Consider the following 21,602-nt stretch of genomic DNA (forward strand, 5'->3'; position numbering starts at 1 on the left):
ATGTCAATTGAAGTATCACAGAAAATGTTAGTAACATAAGTCCATCTGAATACTCAGTCCCTTCTTTTCCAAACTGTTTTTTTTCCTTACAACAAATATTTTCTTTTCCACTTGAATTTGAGAATACTTTTGTCCCGTCAATGTGTTCCTTCTGTGGCAGTTCAAATATTATTAATATGATATTATCTGTGGTACTAATGTTCAGTCTGGAATATTCAGTTTTACAGTGTTCAGATAAGTAAGGACTGTTAAGATTTAAAATAAAATCTTAGTATGTAACAAGATTTTTTAAAAAACTGCAATAAAATTAAATTGCACAGGCATAAAAGAAATTGAATAACTGCAAAATACCCAACATGTAATGTCCAACAGGTACCTGCTGTCTTGGGTTCAATAATGTTTAGAATTAAACATAAAATTATTCATAACTTTTTTTATTACTATTATAAATAGGTTTGCACACCTTAGATGATAGTAGATTAGTCAGTTGATCAAATGACTTGGTAATATCCAAAAGGAATTAAGCATTTTGTGTGGTTATTACATCTAAAAAGGTTTGAATATACACAATGAAAGTGTGAAAGTTGTTTCTTTAATTTGTTGTCCAGAAATAGCCATGAAAATCCATTTCCATGAAAATCCATATTTAAATTGGACCAATTACCCAAGTATGCAGGTGTAGTATTTTTGGTTTGCCAAATCAGTCCAGAGTTGCTGTCATGCACTGAGTTTCTGGGTTTAGGATTTCCTAATCAGAGCCTGGTTTAAGGCTGCTGCTGAGCAGAGGAGCATTACCAAATCTTTGCCTTCCTTTGGTCTGCCTGTCACTCCAATGAGCTCCAGCTGCACGGGCAGCCTGAGCCGAGGAGGTACAAAGATAAAAAAGGTAAGAAAAGTTTTCAGTTGTGCTGTTAAATGTGCTCCCAGCATGGACTTGAGATTTTCAGTGCTGGCAGGGGAGGAGAGGTGGCTTGAACATGCAGCCAGGGCAGGGAGCTGGAAGGAGAGCAAAATAATTCCTGTTGGCAGGAATGCAGTCGTGCGCTGGCTGAAACTGCCTGTGAGACCTCAGCACAGGGAAATACAGGAGAAAACTGAAGAGAGATAATGACCCACAGCAGTGTCGTCCATTGGTTCAGTAGTGCAGCAGAGGGAAGTGAGGCACAGCAGCATGGCAATGCAGGGGGGGAGAAAGGAGTTTGCACAAAATGAGTTTGTGTTTTTTTGACTGTAATTGCCGCAGGATCATGTTGGTGTGTTCTCCTGGGAGATGGAATTCTTTTTCCTAAGAAACTTGCATGTTAAAGCAAGAGAACTTTAAGAATTAGTTTTCTGGCTTAAATCCTTTAAAAATATTTAGTTTTAAATTTCTTTTACTTCTTATTGTGGGTGCTTCCACTTGAAGGCTTTAAACACATTGCACTTCAGTGGAAAAAAGATAGTGTCAGATGAGCTAAAAATATATGTCCATTGTAAGCTGTAACACACACTGCTGTTAGGGTCTGGCTTTTATCCTTTTGCTGTTATCTATTGGGACTTTTGGATGGTATGACTGCAGCAAACTTACTGTGCTGTTATTAAAACAAATCTTTTTCATCTTGCTTTATCTTTTAGTTTCCTGCCTGAAAACCATCACTACCACAGAAGGAAGTTGAAGTAGGCAAATTCAGTTGCAGCAAAATTTAAATCCTCTGTTCCTGCATTTTTAATCCTTACTGTGTTCTGCTTCCAAGAATCTTTATCTGTTTAACCCCAAGGTGATAGAAGCACTGTGTAACAAAACCCTTGAATTTGGTGTTAGATACAGCTGTCACTGACTTCATTGAGCATACCTCTGAGCAGACCTGCAGGGCTGCACCATCATTTCTGATACGCATCGCTTTTGTCATATTTTTCAGAATGTCGTGTTATGTCCTTGAGTCCTCTCTTTTATTTCTTTTAATGCAGCTTTCTTACAGTCACTGCTGTGTCATATCAAAAGAAATCCCTGAGCTACAGTTTGCTCACTAATCCTGGGGGTCTGTTCAGCATTGATCGGGCAACAGGAGAGCTCAGTCTAACTCGGAGAGTGGATTATGAAGGAGACCCCCACCAGTTCCTCCTTTTGGTCAGGGCAGAGGAGAGTGAAGAGCAGTTCAGCACTGCTGCTGAGGTAGGTGTTCCCCTCCAGCAGCCTGGCTGCATTTCCATTTTCCTTCGTCCTTTTGCATCTGGACAGATTCACCAGGAGCTCCCGTTTCCCCATGCTGGCCGTTCCGCTGTCCATTTCAAAAGTCTTTCTGTCTGTGGGGAGATGTTGAGGAGTGGTTTAGGTACTCTTGGATTTCACTCTTGCAGATGCTCTAAAAGCTGTTTCTGAGGGATCAATATGCCATCCCATCATAGATCCCAAGCCTTATCTGGTAATACGTGGAAATGGATGTGGCGAAGCCAGATGAGGTTTTGTCTTACTCCACTTTCATCAAGTTTGAGGTACATTTGAGCTTATTCCACTCTGAAAGAAAGGCAAAACAAAGAATTACTTGTTTTGTATCAAGAACATAAAGTGAACTTGTAAACAAGAAAGTAATAAAAATTCACTGATATTAAAAGCTGATGGCTTGTGGTACTTTAGAAAGCTGTTTGACAGCAAAAATATTTCTTAATATAGTTATTACAGTTACTTGAATTCAGAGATTCACTGAATTAGGAAAAGCATACTATATGAGTTTGTTCCTGCTGCAGAAAACGAGATAGGGAGCTGGAGACAGAATTATTAGGATCAAGTGTGAGGACACAGAGACAGGAAGCAGTATGCCAGTGTAACCAACACTGGCTGTAGCACATCAGAGCCTGATAGTTTCAGTTGACCCTTGTGTACTACAAGATGAAGAATGGTAAAATATGACTCAAAAGAGGATTATGAGATGATTTTACAAATATGTTTAGCCTAGAGGTAGTTTAACTTGTACCTGTTTTACACGGATACAACCTCAATAGCTGAGAGAGCAGCTCTAGTTCATGCATATGTGCTCTGCAAGGCTCATGAAAAATACAGCTCTGCTTGGTGCTCTCTGATGCAGAATGCCTCCACTAACTGCATGAGGTGCAGCATGAGCCACCAGAAAGGCTCCTTTACACACTCCTTACTGTGGGAGCGTAAACTGTGGACTCATATTTGACACAGGAATAAGAAAGCATTTGTAAGGATGTTAAAGGCAAAATTATATCTCTTACTTGGTTTTCCAGAACCATAGAATATCCAGAGTTGGAAGGGACCTACAAGGATTGAGTCCAACTCCTGGCCCTGCACAGACACCCCAACAGTCCCACCCTGTGCCTCACAGCATTGTCCACGCAGTCCTTGAGCCCTGTCGGGCTTGGGGCGATCACTTCCCTGGAGATCAGTTCCTTATATCTGATTTGTGCTGCTGTAATTAAATTCAGAACTTGGTCTTAGAGATTTATAATGCTAAAATGTAATATGCTTGGCAGTAGAGTTTTTAATGTTACAAATCACAGAAGTGGTGCAAGATAAGATAATGGAAAAAGGGTGCTTGGCAAGCAGATGGTGCATTTTCCTTTAAACTAGTAATAAGGAATAATCAATGGAGATGAAGGGTGAGTGGAAAACATTGCTGCAGGGTCAGGGACTTGGCAATTGCTAGTATCTTGGAATGTAATATTTCAGTGGCACTCAGCAGAAAAAGAGCAATCTAAGAAAAATGTCTTATCGTATAGCTGCTGAAGACTTCAAGGATGTTTTTGGGAAATTCTTCCATGTGGTATTTCCAGAGCAGTGAGGTCGTTCCCTTGATTCACTTTGCTGTTTAACATTCCCCTCTTCTCCATTAAGGTTTTGGTTGTAATCACAGATGTGAATGATTGTGCCCCCGAATTTCATCAGTCAATTTACAGCAAAGTTGGTGTTCCTGAAACAGTTCCTATGACAACTGCACTTCTCCAAGGTTAGTGCTCCTGAAGCCATTTATTATGTTCACTGTATTTTTCTCCCTTGCACCACTTAGAATTCAGTTCAGAAAGCAAAATTACCTGTCCCAGCGTGGGTAGTTGCAGCTCTCTGAAGGCAAATGACACCTTGTAGATTCATGTTAGAGTTATTTACTGGTGCCACAGCCCAAACAATTTTGGGGGACAGGAAGGCAAAAGAAACAGATTTTCTTTGTGGAATGTTGAAGTGACAGAACTTTGTTGTGGTTGGTATTACAACAGCAGGCTCATAGCAGCAGTCTTGCTTCTTGAGGGAAGAGAGTGATCCTGGATCAGAAGTTATGGACACCTCAGCTCACCTTCTCTGCCTGTCTCTGGGAGTCCTGTGTGGGCTTGCTGTAGGAATTCTGCTCTCTTGCATTAACAGCCTCTTGTACACTTGAACTGTTCTGTGTGAGGTTTTGTTTGGATGTTTGACAAAAAGACTTTGCTTCTTCCCAGGGAGACCAAGAACTTGAGCTTCAAGTGATGGTGCTCTGTAAAGCAAGAAAACAAATTTGTGTCTATTAAGCAGTTGTACAAGGGCCTTGTATTGGTCTTTAACCTGCACATAAACTTTTTCTAAATCCTGAGGGGGTAAAAGGAAATTCAACTGCTGGAAAATTGCTTTTCCCTAGTAAATAGGCTTTTATAACCTCCTATTGTTCTGCTTAGTGATTTATCCTGTACTAATGGTAGTTTGTTAGTTACTGGTCTGGTAACTGTGCTTGTAGCATAGATTTTTGTATGTTATGAATAGGATCTGACAAACACATAATGGGCTTCAGTTGAATAATATATGTAAATATCCCATCTTTATTTTCCCAGTGTGTGATCTGAGTGATTTTGAGTCAGCAGTGTAGGTCAGGTGGACATGAGAATATACTTCTCTATGTGAGAATGTATTCTTGATGGTACAGGACTCTTTAACAAAGTCAAGATCTAGCATCTAAATTCTCCCAGAGACTTAACTTTTGGTTTTTTAAATTACCTATTTTTGAGTAAGGATTAGTAAGGGGCAGCAGAGCTCTCTGACTGGTTTCAAGCACCACATACCAAGGCAAATCCTGCTACAGTGGTAGTAAATGCACTTACCATTCCAATTCACTAACTTTGATCTGCACCATGTCTTTCTCTTCTCTTCTACCAGTGACAGCCACTGACTGTGATTCCAAGGAGAATGCCCAGTTGCTGTATTACACTCTGAGCCAAGATTTCAGCATTACTTCTCATGGCACTATTTTTCCAGCCACACGGTTGGACTATGAGCGCCCTAACCACCTCTATGAGTTCATCATTATGGCTGTGGATCAAGGGGAAGAGCCCAGGACTGGCACAGCAACTGTTAGGATCCATGTCTCCAATGTGAATGATGAAGCACCTGAGTTTTCTCAGACTATGTAAATACATATTCTTCAGACTCTGTTATCTTTTACTGTTGCTTTTTGTATTTTGGTTGAATGGCTGATCCCAGAGTTGGGTTCAATCAGAGCTGAGAGCTGGTCTGACAAACGCGGGGTGATATTTTGACTCTGAAACTCTCAGTTAAAAAAAAAAAAAAGTATATACACAATTTATCTTATTACATTTTTATTTATTATTTTTATTATATTTCTTTTATGCACTTTTATTTTTTCCAGTATGTACTGAAAGATATGGTGCAATAATTTCAGATTATACAGTTCAGGAGCATCCCTCCACCACCAAAGGAAATCGGGCAGAAAAAGCAGGCAACAGAGTTGTTGCCATCAGCCCTCATCTAGAGACATTGGGGAATTTTGCCTTTTAATTAGGCAGTTTTAACTTAGAGTCAGCAGTCTGCATCCCTGGTTTATAGCTGTCAAAGAAAAATGCTTAGAGGATACAATCCCAAACGGCAACTGAATTACAAAACCCACAAGATAAATGCCAATAAGTGGAGTTCACTTAATTTCACTTTCCATCCCCTACAAATTGTATGTATATATTTTTTTCTTCTAAATACATGTAAGCACTTTTCTTCCCTAGCTGGGAGTCAGCAGCACCCAAAGCAATGCCAGAAGTGCTAAAAACTTGCAGTGATGTTGGAGGCTTAGTAATGGAATTTCCAGTCAGCTTCTCCACCAGCCTTCTACTCTTAAAAGTAGAAGTTGCCCAGAACAAAAGCAAAGCAAAGATTTCAGTGATGTTAAGCTTGGGGTTTAGCTGAACAAAACATCAAAGCTTTCTGACAGTCCTTGTTTTATGTGCAGATAACCTCTGGCTTCAAAATCTTGTGCCTTTCTTTCTTTTCTAAACATTGCTTAAGAGATATGGCTTGGAAAATTTGATCTTTTGTAATTTAATATTGGATTTGTTTACATTTTCAAACACTAAACCAGGTTATGTTTCTCTCTCTTCCTATTTCTTCATTTAATTTCTTTTACTATTCAGAGATATTGAATATTTATCTGCATCTGTTCCTAATATTTTAATTAGAAGAGTGATACTGTTTAAGATGCTGTAAACATCTCTAACAAATTGGAAACAGGAAACATAGTTTAAAAAATCCCTGCCAGTTCTTGTACTTAAAGTTTACTGAAGAATATGATTAAAATTAATGTTATTTGAAATTATCAAACCTTCACAAGAAGCTTTTCTGCTCTCTGTGCAATAGCAGGGAAACTACTGTTGTGTGTATGTGTAGATAGGCATTGGAATTGAATTAATCTCCTGGAATGCAAATTATCTCAAGATTTTGGTTAACTAGGCTTTGATTTTGCTTTCTCTTTCCTGTTATGAAATAAATCCTGAAGCCAGAGGTGAATTTCAGACAGAACTTAGTTGAAATTTTCCATGAAATGGAATCATTGTGAGCACATGTTAATTGGGGCCTGTTGAGAGACTGTTTGCAGTTCATGTTGTGCTCTGTGGCAGTCTAATACAAATCTAGGTGATGATGTTGTCCTTCTAGCCCTTTGTTCAAACAGATTTACAGCCCAGTAGAAGCTCATGATTCCTTGCCATGAGCTCTTTCATCACAGTTGTTCTTTATCTCAGTTAGGAAATGCTTAAGGCTACCACTCTCTTTCATCTTGTCAGTTTTCACTTTCTCTTTTTTAAGAGATCTCTTCTGAACTCCACTCTCCCTGTATTTCATGTAAAAAATTATCAGTATTACTGTTCATTTGCTTTTGAGATGCACAGTTAAGACAGTTAAACCAGTTAAACCAGAATGATTTACTTCTCTTCCTCCATTGCATATAAAATTGGAGGAAGAAAAGAAGCTGTTTCATAGGAAAAACTCATATCTCGACAACAAAAGCGAAGGAAAAGGTTTTCTGTGCATCCATTTTCTTTTCCTTTCAATTTTTTGCTATTCTGAGCATCTGGCCAGTGTGTCCATCAGCACTGTAACCCAGTGGTGCATCTGTATTCTGGTGGGTACAGCCAGCTGCAGGTCACTCATTGAGCTGAGCTCTGGGATACCTCCTGTGGACACGCCTGGTGGGTGCTTAGTCTGCCACTGCTCAATGCAGTCAGATAAAATAATAAATATTTGGGACTTTGCTAAAGCAGGGGCTTTTCTACTCCAGAGAGCATTAAGCTTAGGCTGATAATGCCTCTTAGGAGCTTACAATGTCAGTGATGTGTCTGGACTTGAGCAGAGATTTTTGTAAAACTGACATAATGCACATATCCTCCACATCTCACTCTCATCTTAGTCCTGCTGGGCAAGGACTGCACTGAAAGTCTTTTGAGGGCTTCTGTCAGAAAGTGCTGTGATGGGAACTGCGTTAACTCAGCAAATGTTAGCTTGGAGTCTGTGAATCAGGAAGCTCATTCTTTGAGATGAAAAAAACCCAAGTGAATTCTTCTGCATTTAGCACAAGTCTTGTTGCACAGCTCATCTTCAAGGCTGTGGTGCTGCTGGAAGTTTGGAGTGGAGATGTGGGGGTAACAACAGAAAGATGTGGATGGCTGGACAGATCATCAATGCTATAATTTCACTGATGCTTAACAAAAAAGCATCATATCAGTATAATTGTATTAGAAAATTACAAATTCCTGCAGTGCCCTTTGAACAGCTAGTTAGTAGGTGTTGTAAAGCCTAGTTCTGTATATATTATATCCTGGTTAAATTCATGAATGTGCTGTTGTCTGGGTTTTTTAACAGCTACAGGAGCTTTGTTTCTGAAGATGCAGGCCCAAACACACTGATTGCCACAGTTAATGCTGTTGATCCTGATGGAGATGGTGTGACATATGATATTCTGTCTGGGAATGAGAGAGGGAACTTTGTTATCGACCCTAAGAAAGGTAATTGTGTATTAGCTCTTTGCTGCTGTGGTCATAATGTCGGTTCTGTTGTGATGCACCTTGAATTTGGTCTGAATAAACTGAATAGCATATGCTGTCTTTGAAGGTTAATATTAAAAAGTGCAGGGAAAGAATGCATAAACTCTCTTTTAATGATAAAAAATTGTATAATTTCCTCAAATCTGTGTATAATTGACCTCTCTTACCTGTTCAGTGTTTGCTTTCAGTCAGTAACTTAATAGAGGGCATTATTTTAGATAACAGGTAGCTTAAGACAGTAACTTAATAGAGAATGTTATTATTGATAACAGGGTGACATTCCAAAATGTCAGACAAGTATCTGAATAGAATTTAATATAAGAAACTGGACATCTGGGATTTTAAATGAGGCTTTTCCCACCCCATGCTTGTGTCAATGTCCTGCTTATGCTGGTGACAGCAAACATTTCTTGGCTGAACTTATCTATGTTGTGCTGACACAACATGATGTGTTTGTAGGTAGAATGAGACTACCACTGTTTTATTTCAGTGAAGGTAAAAGTATATAAAATCTGAACTAACAAAGTATATTTTTCATTTAAATTTAATAATTCACATGACTAATGTTGTTTAGCCAAGAATACTGCAGGCATGAGAAAAAAAGATGTGTGGAGGATACTTTACAGTTTAAGGCATTTGTTCTGCAATGCCAATTTTTACATCTTTTTAAATTCTTTTCAATAGTCACATATTTTCAAAACATGAGGAGAAAAAAGATTCCCACCACATTGGTGTCCTCATTAGAAAAAAAAAAAGTAAATAAAATAAGTGCACAAACACCAACACCTGAGTAGGTTGGCATATCCCTTTAAATTAATAGGATTTATTTGCTGTTGATTGCTTGAAAAAACAGAAGAGGATGTTTTGAGATTGAAACAGGCAAACAAATTGAAATCCCATTGAAGGATTGAAGTAACTTAATTAACTTCAGTTTAACTACTTTGTATTTTGAACTGCCATCAAAATCTGAACTTAGATTTTCCAAAGCAAAAGCACTGAATACATAGGAAGGAGCAAGCTGCCCTTAGTTATTCCTTCACTTTATTTCATACAGTTCACTTAACATGAAATTTTAGTTTCAATACAATCATGGTTTTTGCAGTATTAATGTTAGGTTCTGAAAGGTTCCCAAAAATACCGTGTGCAGGTAACTTGCAAGCATTGAATCACGACCCTGAGTTTACTGTGAGCTCCTTTACTTCCTTTCTGACTTAAAAATAGAGTTGCAGGTTCCAAGAGTTAAATTTCTACAGATGCTTTGGCACCTGAAGAGGAACAAAGGTTTTGAAAGTATCTAAAAGCTACAGCATTAATATACATGACACTTCTGAAGATCTTTTTTTGTGAGAAACAGATTTTTTTGGTCAAAGCATTTCAGCGTTTGATTGATAGCATCTCTTGGGATTAGCTCCACAGTTTTAATATTGAAAATCATGTATGGGTACACTTACACTTTTTTGCCAATTAATTCTATAGTATTTGAAACTTAACTTTAGGAACATTAGCATTTTTTTCCAAAACACTTTTAGGCTTTTGTTGCTGAATAAACCAGTAAAGGTTTATACAGTGGCTTACAGCAGTTTCTTTTCAGGAATGATGTCAGGGGAATAGTCTGTACCCTCTTGTAGAAATGTGGAGGTACAGTGGAGAAGTGTCAAAGCTAAGTGCTGCAGCTAAAACAATACATTTTTCAAGCAAATTTAGTGACATTGATGCTGTAAAAATACTCTGTTGTGTTGACAATTGTGATTATTCCTGATGAATAACAGATGTGATGGATGGTGGAGCAAAAGAATGACAGCTCCTCTCTGCAGGATCTCGGGCAGCTGTGGTCCCTTCTGCATTTGTAGCACCTCTTTCTGCCAGTGCCTCTGTGTCCCACCCAGCAGGCTGTGTCCTGTGGGGAGTTCTGAGAGGCAGAGCAGAGGTTTCTCAGCCTGTGCCTCTGTAGCTCAGTGCTGCTGTGACTGAGCTGCAGGAAGGTAAACTTGAAGGAGTCTCAGCTGAGCTGTCCATGGCAGCTGCAGATTGATGAAAGCCATTATGTGCAGGTCAGCTGAGTTGTGGCTGTAGGCTCGGTTTGCTCTGTAGACAAACCTGCAGACAAACCTGTTGTGATGTGTTTATTTTGTTTTAATGTGGGACTGCAGTAAAAACACTGTAGTTAAATTAAACAGCACAGCCTTATGCTTTGTTGGTGAACAGGAAAGCCAGAATGCTTTGTTGTCATGCTTGCTAGTGAGAAGAATAATGGGAATGGGTTAATGCAGCAAAACCCTACAACCTGTTGTTTTTACAGGGCTAGTTAGACTTCGTGCAAGTCCATTTCCTGAGCTGCAGGGGACAGAATATGTTCTGAATGTCACAGCTACTGATGATAATGCCTCTGGAGGGCCCCATCCTCTCACAAGTACTGCCCAGGTTGTTGTGAAAATTGATGATGTCAACAATAACAAACCTGTCTTTCAGAAGGTAAATATATGAGCCTCTGGCGTTTGTACTGGACTGTGTAAAATTGTTTTAGCACTGTTGGCACTGCAGGTGTGCAGCAGATGAGCTGGTCAGGAGGTGCTCTGCTCCCCTCTGGGTCCTGTCTTCTCCTCCTTTTCCATCCCTCATTGAGGCTTTCAGGGTTTGTTCTGCTCTTGTGGCAGAACAGCTCCTGTGAGCTCCTGTCTGTTCCCTGAGTCACACCTCATCTCTCCCTGAGTCACACCTCATCTGGCATTTCAGAGGGGGAGGCCAAGTGAAACACTTCTGGAGATGCCATGTGAGCAGGAATCCACAGGGATAGCTGTCTGTGCATTGGGCTTGTTCCACAATACTCCAGAACACCTCTCTAAATTACATAGGCTTCCTTTGATGATTGTGTCTGGAACTAATGAAAAAGAGAATGAGTGTTTTAGCTTAAATAGTGAAGTACTGAAAAAAAACCCAAAAAACTTAAATTTAGTTTCAGAATGTTAATTCCCATTCAAGATCTGTTTAAAAATCTCAGGTGTGGTACTGATGGCTCAGATGCTGATGAGCAATGTTGTGTGTTTTGAAAAGTCAGCAACTAATCATGTCAGTCTTAGAAATTTTCAGCAACCTCTCCTTGACAAAGTTACTTTGTGTAGAAATCCCTTTTTGATCAAAACAAATCTGTGGTTTGGGCAAATGTATGCCCTCTTTTATTAGACCTATGCTAATATAGAAAAATACCTGCATTTGGAAGCATCTTTAACTTTTTCTCCAAATATTTGCATTAGTTGGAGATGCTCAGTGGCCTCATGTTTTGTGTTGTTTGTGTAATCACAAAATAGCAAGGGAAATTTAAATTAATCATTGCAAGATAAAGCTTTAACAGCAGAGCATGGCAATGCAAGTGTAACTAAATAATTCTTTTTTCCCCCTACTATACCTTAAAATCAAATGGCAAGGGAAGTCCTTGATTTTTCTCTTTTTTAAATTGTTTTTTTCTTTCTTTCCTCCCCTCTCTTAGTGCCAGTATTATCGGGAACATGCTTCTGTCCTGGAAAATCAGCCTTCAGGGACTGTTGTTCTGCAGGTTGAAGCCACTGATGCTGATGAAGGGGCCAATGGAATAGTGAAATATGGCTTGATGCACAGAGATGGTGTCCTACCAGCATTTAGCATTCACCCTGACACAGGTAAAGCAAATGTCAGTGCTGATAATGGCATAGAGAAACCACCTTGTGACACTGTTGGAGAAAAGGCTTAGATAAAATCAGACTTCATGCTTTTTCATTTAGTGTTTTGACTGCGGACCAAATATAAACTGTACTAACTGCGTGAAAAAGTCTTCATGAAACTAAGTTTCATACATTTCCAGTACTGAACTAAAACTGTTTTCCTTGAAACATGGAAGTTCTGCTTTGTGAAGTAACTTGTGTGCTTTTGTAACTGGATTTAAAAACACAAACAAACCTACTTTAAGTGTACATTATCTTGCAACATTGCTAATGGTGTGTAAGTGATTTATCCAAATGGCAGCAGTCTTACAGACAGCACAGGAAGTAAATCTTAGATGGCCAAAACTAAGTTCAGACTGAATTTCTGGAGGATAAAAGATATGAAACATTCCTTTACCCTGTACTTACAGCTCTTCAAAAGAAATAATTTTTTGAGAAACTAATTTTCTTAGTTTGTACTTACCTCAATTTTCTAAACTTAAATTACACTTCCATTCTAGTTCAAATTCCTCTTGTGTGTGGATGCAAATGTAACTAAAGTTTGAGTCTGTCTGAGCAGTACAATGTCAGCTGTTGCAATTGTTCAGTCTCAGGGTTGGATCCTTGAACCTGAAGCTGATGTTATAGGTGTACTTAACCTACTGCATTTTATCCCAATGTATTGACAGAAAAATAAACATCTGCATGAAGAATATTGCCAGATGCACCGAATTTTAATTCTTTGATATTTAATTTGTTTTCAGGAGTGCTGACAACTGTTCAGGTATTTGATCGAGAAAAGCAGAGGGAATATCCCATCACTGTGACAGCAACAGATCAGGCAGCGGAGCCACTCATTGGAATATGTCAGATCAATATTGTCATCCTGGACCAAAATGACAATGACCCCAGATTTGAAAACACCCGCTATGAATGTAATTGAGAGTCATTGGATAGAGTTTCAGTGCCCTGAGTGTGAGCGTACCCCATGTCTCAGATTTTTGGGTTTTTGCCTATCCTGGCAGTAGAACATGTCACAAATTTTCATGCATCCAGAGATGCACTTTGCTTATTTATCGCAGAGCTGTTACTCACTGTAATTTGTGTTATGTAACATGTATTGGCTTATAGGCCTGCCTTATGAGAAAGTTCCTTGAAACAATAGCCATGTCATTCATACAGAGCAATTATTCTCTGGGTTAAAATACAGTTAAAAGAAGTATCTTATAAGAAATAAGAATTCTAGGTTATGAATGGGGTAATATGAAGTTCAGATATGATCTGTAACTCTGGAGTGACAGCAGCCCTTTAAAATACTCTGTGTGTGTGGCCACTGTTCCAAGGAAGAGAAAATTATACCAGAGTAATAATGTATGGCAGTTATTTCTTTATGACTTACTAAAATGTCCACGGTAGTTTAGCAAATGAATGATTAATTTGAAATATGTTTTCCTTCCATTAGATTTCCTTAGAGAGGACACCAGAGTTGGGACCAGCTTCCTGCGTGTTGCAGCCCGTGATGATGACTACAGCTCAAATGCTGCCATTACATATTCCATGGCAAGTGATGAACCAAATTATTTCCAGATTAATCCTACCACAGGCTGGGTGTTTGTGAACCAACCCATATCTCAGGTAAGGTGCTTGCTTTCCTTTTTAAGCTGACTATTTCAATATATCGTAGGAGGGACTGAGGTCATGAGTTTGGGTTACCCCTCAAGTTAAAGGATCAATACATCTATTTAAATTAAACATGACCCTCAGGCTTTTAGCTGCTGGGTTCATGGACTATGAATTGCATATGAGCAAGCCTTGCTTTCAGCTGTGAAGCAGCAGCCACAGCATTGCCTCTGAGACTTGCTCTTCCCATTTCCCTGCCTCTGGCACGCTGATTCCAAGGGCTGGAGGGCTGAGGTCAGAAGCAGAGGAGCAAGAACCCAGGTGTAGCACTTCATTGTGTTTACAGGCAATGAGTCAGGACACAAACCTGAATGGGAACAAGGGTGAAATATTGGTCCTGGTACAGATTCCCAACTTGATATATGCCAGTTGTGGTGCATTAAGCATAGCTGTCCCTCAGGAAGGTGAAAGCATAATTCATGTAGTTATCTAAAATTGATCAGTTTCAGCTATTTCTAAATACAAGCAGTTCAATATTTTCAGGTTTTAAAGTAATTTGTTTTGAAATTGAACTATTATTATAGATGTCAGTTTTTAAATAGATACTTTTAATAGTGAAATTGAACTTCTAAATAACTGTCACAAGAGTTTGGTGAAGGTGTATCCTTTTAAAGTATTTTCTTTAATGAATCTAAGAACCCTACAAACCTAATAACAAGAACTGTTAATAGGTAAGCTTAAGAACTCAGGGCCTCCACAGGTTTTTTGGTTCTGTTTGGTTTTAAATTTTGTGTGACATTTGCTTAGGTTTACTGAGACATATAGCAAAATCTTCCAACCCTCTTAAGAAAAGTAAATAGATTTTTCATCCAATTTACACCTAGTTCATATTTTGAGTTCATCTTCAGATCTTTTTCTTCTGTGAAGGTTATTTTTAAGTGTACCTTTAATTTTATGTATTAATTTATTTTGGAGACCTGCTCAAAACCTTCTGTAGTGAAACCTTTTTTACTGTTCAGAAGTCATCTATAATTCGAGAGATTATTGCTACAGATGGAGGCAACAGGAGCAGTAAAGTTGAACTTGCTGTAACTGTAACCAGTGCAAAAAACCAGCCTCCACAGTGGGAAAAAGACAGCTATGAAGTTGTTATTCCAGAGAACGTGACACGGGACGCCTCAATTTTGGTAAGGTTGTTTGTCTGTCTGTAGCTCTCACACTGCAGAGTAACTGAACATTGTTCATTTGCTTAAATAGTGAGCTTTTATAAGAGTTTTCTGTTTTGTAGCTAAATATGTGGGAGAATGAAAACACAAAAGCTTTTAGAAATGTTGCTGTACTTGCAGAAGGGTTGATTACACATGCTTTTTGAACTGTGCAGACAATCAAAGCAACTTCTCCCCTTGGAGATCCTCGTGTCACTTACAACCTGGAAGAGGGGCTTGTCCCAGAGACCAACATGCCAGTGCGTTTCTACCTGACTCCAAACAGACATGATGGCTCTGCATCAATCCTGGTAGCTGAGCCCCTGGATTATGAAACAACAAAAAGCTTTCAGCTGCGGGTGCGAGCACAGAACGTGGCTGCCGTTCCTCTGGCAGCGTTCACCACGGTCCATGTTAATGTCACAGGTGTGTGAGCTGCTCAGTGATGTCACAGTATAATCCTGTACTGTTTCCCTTTAAAGTTTTATAGTTTTCTCTCCGCGTGTTCTTTTTGGTTTCTAGATGTCAATGACAATGTCCCATTCTTCACTTCATCCATTTATGAAGCCTCAGTAACAGAGGGAGCTGATGTGGGGACATTTGTCACTCAGGTGTCTGCCACCGACCTCGACCTTGGTCAGCATGGTGAGGTAAGAAAGTGGGCACCTTCAACTCCCCTGATGAAAGCTGTGGAATAACTTCTGGAGGAGCAATGGCTAAATAGTCTGGAAATCTTCAGCCTAGAAAAGGGATGACTAATAGGGAAATGTAGAATGAATTAAAGTAGATAATTACATGCTCCTCTGTGTTGCCAGGTGAAAAATGCAACTATAACTAGTAGGTGTGAGGCAGAAAACAAAGAGGAAATATTTACACAGCCTGTAGCTTAGTTGAAATTCTTGCTGTAGAATTCCTTTGTGTGGAAAATTCTACATAGACCTAAAATGAGATTTAATAAGTGAAGGGAAGAAAAGCTGTGTTAAAAGCTTCTGTGAGTTGGAAATCATTGGCATTACTGCAAACTGAATCCTTACAAAATATGGGAAGTTCACACCCAAAGAGGATGTATTCCTTGCTGATCAAACAAATCAAAAATAGATACATCTTTAGAAGAAGAGTGCAAACTGAAGTCAAGTCACAAAACCATGCAGATAATAGAGGGTAGAACATGGTCTGTGATCCTGAGCAGGTTCAAATGCAGCTCACCTGTGGATATTTGGGATCTTTAGCTGAGTTTGAGTGCTGCAGCACAAGCACTGTTCAAACACGTGCTAGTGAAATCAGGTGCTGATTAGAGAAATTATTTTCCTTTACAGACCAGCAGTGAAGGAAGTTAATTTGCTTTAGATTCCTGAAGCTGCAATTTTACCCAGCTTCCTTGGCCTGATCAAGTACTCGGACATGGGACAGTTCTTCCTCTCTTTAAGTGCTATTCTACTTGTGAACAATTCAACAAAAGGAAAGTATATATTAACAACTTCTTTTTAATCCTGTAGATAACTTACTTCCTGTTACATGACAGTGGCAGAGACTACACCTGTTTTCGCTTGGACCCCCAGACAGGCTCCATTTACACCACCTCAGTGTTTGACAGAGAGGAGAAGAGCTCCTACCTTCTGGAAGTCAAGTCAGTGGATGGCTCTGAATCAGCTCGACCTGGAAAGCATGGGAAGCCAAACTCTGGTAAGACACAGATGGCTGTGGTAAGTGTGATATTACTTGGATTGTGTCTGAAAACAGAAGCTCTGAAGGACAAGATTAAATGGTAATTTCCTTTTTTTTTCATATCTTGTGGAAGAGTGTCTGTTGTTCTGGTTTTATGGTGGCTTTTTTACTGTTCAGCTGTGCAACAGTTGTGTAAGAGCTGAAAGAGAAGCTTTACATGATGATCAAGCAAGTTTTTTGTTCTGAAATAAAAAAAAAAAACTATAGACCTTCATATTTAGAGTTTAGAGAGTGTTTTCTAGCTGGCAAAGATGTGCCTATTATCTGTAGGATGCAAATCTTTGGGCAGGGCAAATGTTTCTCAAAGCACTGCATATGTACAGTATTCAGTCACAAGTAATTATGAAGCAGGAATATGCAAGATAGAAAAGCCTTTTTTCAACTGATCGCCCTGCTTAAATAAAAAGTTAAAATTTTGTGGCTTCAGGACGAAAAATTATGACTAAACCCTGTACAACTGCCGTATTAGGCATCGATGACTCAATTATTCATGTAGAATGTGTTTAAACAAATTGGATGTGACATTTCTTTGATACCCAAGTGCTTTTGAGCAATGGTGCTATACAGGCGGTCCACAACCCCAAGGGTTTGTTTCTGTATTGTCTGCATATCTGTCTGCATTGAACGTGCAGGCAGGCAGGTGGAGGGATTGCAGCTGGCAGAAGTTGGGGTTTCAATCTGTGGCTCCTTGTCCCTGCAGACACAGCGTACGTGCGCGTGTCCGTCAGCGACGTGAACGACAACCAGCCCGTCTTCGCCCAGAGCGTCTACGAGGTGAGCGTGGACGAGGACCAGGATGTGGGATCCACCATCCTTACAGTCAGTGCTAGCGATGAGGATGAAGGTAAACACTGCAATCCCCCCCAGCTCTGTCCAAAATATCAATCAGTTTCATTGATCTCAGCACTCCGAGGCATATTTGGTAGTGTGAGAAAGGGAAATGTCTTTCTGTCTCCAGATTTTGAAACTTCTTTAAGTGTGCACTGCTCAGGCATGAGCATTAGTTCGTAACTGTGAGCTGTGAGGCACAATCTCTTATTTCAGGAGACATGCACTAATGTGGGATGATAGGAGATAATTTCTGTGCCCGCAGATACAAATTTTTTATAGATCAGCTCATTTTCGTACAAGTGGGTGCAATTAAAAATGTCCTGGTTAACTAGAATAAGTCAGACTTCATTTCAGTGAGATTCATTTGCGTTCTCTATGATGGACAGTATAGTTTGTGTTTGGTTTGTTTGTTTCTTTGTTTTATTTGAATCTGGACTTCCTAAATGCATATGATGGATTTTAGCTACACTGTTTTATCCACAAATCAGCCAGAAATTCAGCCACTAATCATGTAAAAGTACATAACCAGTGCCTATAAAAGAGAGAGGGATCCATACGTGCTTCCATCTTTTGACCATGGAGCACTGCTAATTCAGCTTCACTGTATGCTGAAACACTGCTTTGTTTTACTGTTGCACAAGTCCCAAGGACTGTTCTCTGTGTGTTTGTGAAATGCAAGGAAATCCTGACTGCACTGGATTCCTCCCACTCTGTAGGAGGCTGAGGCAAACGTGGTGAAGATGTACTGCAGAAGGATTTACCTACTCAAGGAACTTTTTGTTTGGGACTTAGGCTGTGTGTAAATCTGCTCTGTAGTGTTAGACAGGGGACCTGATGTGATGGATATATGGCACTTCATTTCTGCCCTCTAAATAAAGTTAAAACAGCATTATTACTTCATTGAATTAGACATATTTTGTAGAGACAAACTACAGTTGGACACACCAGAACTGAAAATGCTGCTAAGTAATCTGACATAGCTGTGTGTTTTAAAAGATCACAAAAGCGATAAAATAAAAATAATACCACTGATCAGTTATTGTGTTATTTGTACTTCATCTCACCATCAGTTTACTTCAAGAAATGTGTGTTTTCTGACACTGTTGGTAATTGACAGGAACAAATGCTAAACTACGATACCAGATCACAGCTGGAAACACAGGAGGGGTGCTGGATGTAGATCCAGAAACTGGAGCCGTTGTCATTGCCCAACCACTGGACTATGAAGAAACAAAAATGTACGAGATCCACTTGTTGGCCTCTGATGGGAAATGGGAGGATTATGCAGTTGTCATCATCAACATCATGAATAAAAATGATGAGGCTCCAGTTTTTTCTATCAATGAATACTATGGAAGTATAATTGAGGAACTGGATTCGTTGCCAGTCTTCGTTCTTCAGGTAGTGTGTGCAGTTCCACAGACTATAATATTTCAGTGAAAGAGCACAGATTAGCTGGTACAATTATGTTAAAAATAACTCAGCACATATATATTAATGAAGTTTATTTTGACTAAGATTTTTTTAACACTGAAGAGAAGAAGTGGACTTTTGTGGAAAAAATATAAATTACAGGGGTAGTAAGTAGGATAAACAGGATGGATCATTTGTTAATCCTGAAAAGCAAATAATGGACAATTTAAAGTAGCTATCAGAATGTAATATTTAAATTACCTGTATAAATATGAAGAATATAACATTATTTTAGTGCTAAAATTTTTAAATTGTTAACATAGTTAAAAATGCATATTTGTCTGCCCTGAATTGTCCCTGGATTTGCTATTCCCTGGCATGCACATTATTACCATGTCATATGCTTTTGCTTGAACTCCTTTAGATGAGAGCATATAGGATGTGATGCAATCACTGCATATTTCATGCTTTCTATGTTTGTTTTTTTTTCAAAACTATTGTAGGTTATGGCCAGTGATCCTGATAGTGGTGTTGATGGAGGAGATTTGAGATATTCCTTGCATGGGTATGGTGCAGGTGACATTTTCACAATAGATGAGAAAACAGGCAGCATTTACTCCCACAAGAGGCTGGACCGGGAAGAGAGAGCCCTGTGGAGATTCATTGTGTTGGCCACTGATGAAGGTGGAGGGGGACTTACAGGGTTTGCTGATGTGATCATCAACGTATGGGATATAAATGACAATGCACCCACGTTCACGTGCATGCCTGATGACTGCAATGGGAATGTCTTTGAAAACTCTCCTGCAGACACCTTAGTCATGGAAATGGCTGCAGTGGATCGTGATGACCCAAACGTTGGTGTGAATGCTGTTCTGACGTACAGGATAACAGAGAACGTGAAGAACGAGTTTGGTACTGACATGTTCAATATCAATCCCAGTACTGGGACCATCCACGTGGCAGGGGGACTGCTAGACAGGGAGAGGACTGAAAGTTACTTGCTTACTGTTGAAGCAAGAGATGGGGGAGGGCTAACAGGAACTGGCACTGCCACTGTCTGGGTTGCAGATGTCAATGATAACGTTCCCAAGTTCACAAAGAAGCTGTGGCAGGCTGCAATTCCTGAGAACAGTGCCATCGACTCAGAAGTCCTGCAGGTGTGTGCTACAGATGCAGACGTTGGGGAAAATGCAGACTTAATGTTCAGTATCATCGGGGGAGACCCAGATGAGAAGTTTTATATTGAGAATGACAAAGAATGGCAGTGTGGCACTGTTCGACTGAAAAAAAAGTTGGATTTTGAGAATGCCCGTGAGAGACAGTTTAATCTTACTGTTACTGTGGAAGATCTGGATTTTTCTAGTGTTGCAGTGTGCCTGATTGAAGTTGAAGACTCAAATGACCACAGCCCAGCTTTCCTTTCTCAGTTTATTCAGACAAACCCCGTATTTGAAGATGTGCCTGTGGGTACTACAGTAACCACAGTGAGGGCTACAGACAAGGACTCTGATTTGAATGGGAAGATTATCTATTCTATAAAGTCAGATTCAGACCCTTTGAGGCAGTTTGTGGTTGACCAGTTTGGTCACGTGGTTGTGGCAAGTGCACTTGATCATGAAGCCATTCAGAAATACGCTTTAATTGTTCAAGCTGCAGATCAGGGGACGCCTGCCCGCACTGGAAGTGTTACAGTTTTAATTAACTTGCTTGATATTAATGACAATGGACCAAGGTTTGAATCACCATACATGCCTGTAGTTTGGGAAAATACATTGAAGCCTGAGATAGTGCACATGAACCATACCTCAAAGTTGCTTCATGCGTTTGATCCGGACACTGAGGAAAACGGGCCACCCTTTACCTTTTCATTGCCACCAGAATATCAGAATTCTGCAGATTTTTCTCTTACTGACAACAGAAATAACACAGCAACAATAACAGCTTTGAGGTCCTTTGACAGAGAAAAGCAGAAGGTGTTTCACCTACCAATAGTTATAACAGATAGTGGGATTCCAGCTATGAGCTCCACAACCACCCTGACTATAACAGTTGGTGATGAGAATGACAACTGCCATGAGGCCGGCCACAAAGAGGTCTATGTGTACAGCTACAAAGGTAAGTGCTAGCTGGATGTTACATCAGATTCTAGATATTAGATCAGATTCATGAAATAGCAGAGTTTTACACTTCATTTCTTTCTTGCAGTCTGTTAATCTGTTTCTTTAATGGTTTGCTCCTGTTGTGTAAACAACTAAGTAAAGTGGAGTAAGTGAAATATATTTGTTAAACTCAGACCTTAGCCTGTAAAAGATTATCTACCAAAAACCTGTTAGCTGCAAACAGATATATCTTGAACTTGCAGAAAAAGCAGTATTTCTATAAACCCATAAAATCTATTTTCCATTAATGAATGTTCACCTACAGAAGGTATTTTGTAGTTACATTTTCTGAGTTCGGTATGCCTTAACCACAAAAAAGATATGACCAGATCATACTGTAGAGATAAGAGAATGAAGCATCCAGGTTGGCTTAGCTCCAGATTTGAACCTTAAAAATCTCCCATGTTGCTGACCCTGGACTGTGGATTTCAAAAGTCTTCCCTAGATTTGCTCCTCTTGCTGTTTTAGAAAAATTGAGTGGATGTTCCACTTCTGTGCCAGTCCCCAAGGGCCTGGAAAAATCACCAAGACCTTGCCCAGCTTGGTGTCTTCCTGCCCTTTTCTGTTTCCCAGTCATGTCCTTCTCTCCCAGCTCTACCCCATAAGATGCTCTCCCTCTTTTGCTGTGTTCCACTTTGTGTACTCTTCAAAATGATAGAATAGCAATGAAACATTTGGAATTAACT

At 39.6% G+C, this 21,602-nt stretch overlaps 1 protein-coding gene across 2 annotated transcripts in view; it reads left to right on the top strand.

Moving 5' to 3' along the window:
- Positions 1-21,602, top strand: part of LOC119705455 (neural-cadherin-like) — a 63,850-nt gene that overhangs the window by 16,898 nt on the left and 25,350 nt on the right. For both annotated transcript variants that reach the window (XM_038147896.1, XM_038147895.1), the window contains exons 4-18: positions 1,948-2,152; positions 3,836-3,947; positions 5,120-5,369; positions 8,105-8,247; positions 10,586-10,758; positions 11,771-11,939; positions 12,725-12,895; positions 13,423-13,595; positions 14,600-14,767; positions 14,962-15,211; positions 15,308-15,435; positions 16,282-16,468; positions 17,211-17,354; positions 18,459-18,742; positions 19,258-20,872. In XM_038147896.1, the coding sequence (XP_038003824.1) occupies positions 1,948-2,152; positions 3,836-3,947; positions 5,120-5,369; positions 8,105-8,247; positions 10,586-10,758; positions 11,771-11,939; positions 12,725-12,895; positions 13,423-13,595; positions 14,600-14,767; positions 14,962-15,211; positions 15,308-15,435; positions 16,282-16,468; positions 17,211-17,354; positions 18,459-18,742; positions 19,258-20,872 (4,172 nt within the window). The remainder of the gene's footprint in view (positions 1-1,947; positions 2,153-3,835; positions 3,948-5,119; positions 5,370-8,104; positions 8,248-10,585; positions 10,759-11,770; positions 11,940-12,724; positions 12,896-13,422; positions 13,596-14,599; positions 14,768-14,961; positions 15,212-15,307; positions 15,436-16,281; positions 16,469-17,210; positions 17,355-18,458; positions 18,743-19,257; positions 20,873-21,602) is intronic.

This window comes from Motacilla alba, chromosome 11 (assembly GCF_015832195.1).
Source record: "Motacilla alba alba isolate MOTALB_02 chromosome 11, Motacilla_alba_V1.0_pri, whole genome shotgun sequence".
Classification (NCBI taxonomy): domain Eukaryota; kingdom Metazoa; phylum Chordata; class Aves; order Passeriformes; family Motacillidae; genus Motacilla; species Motacilla alba.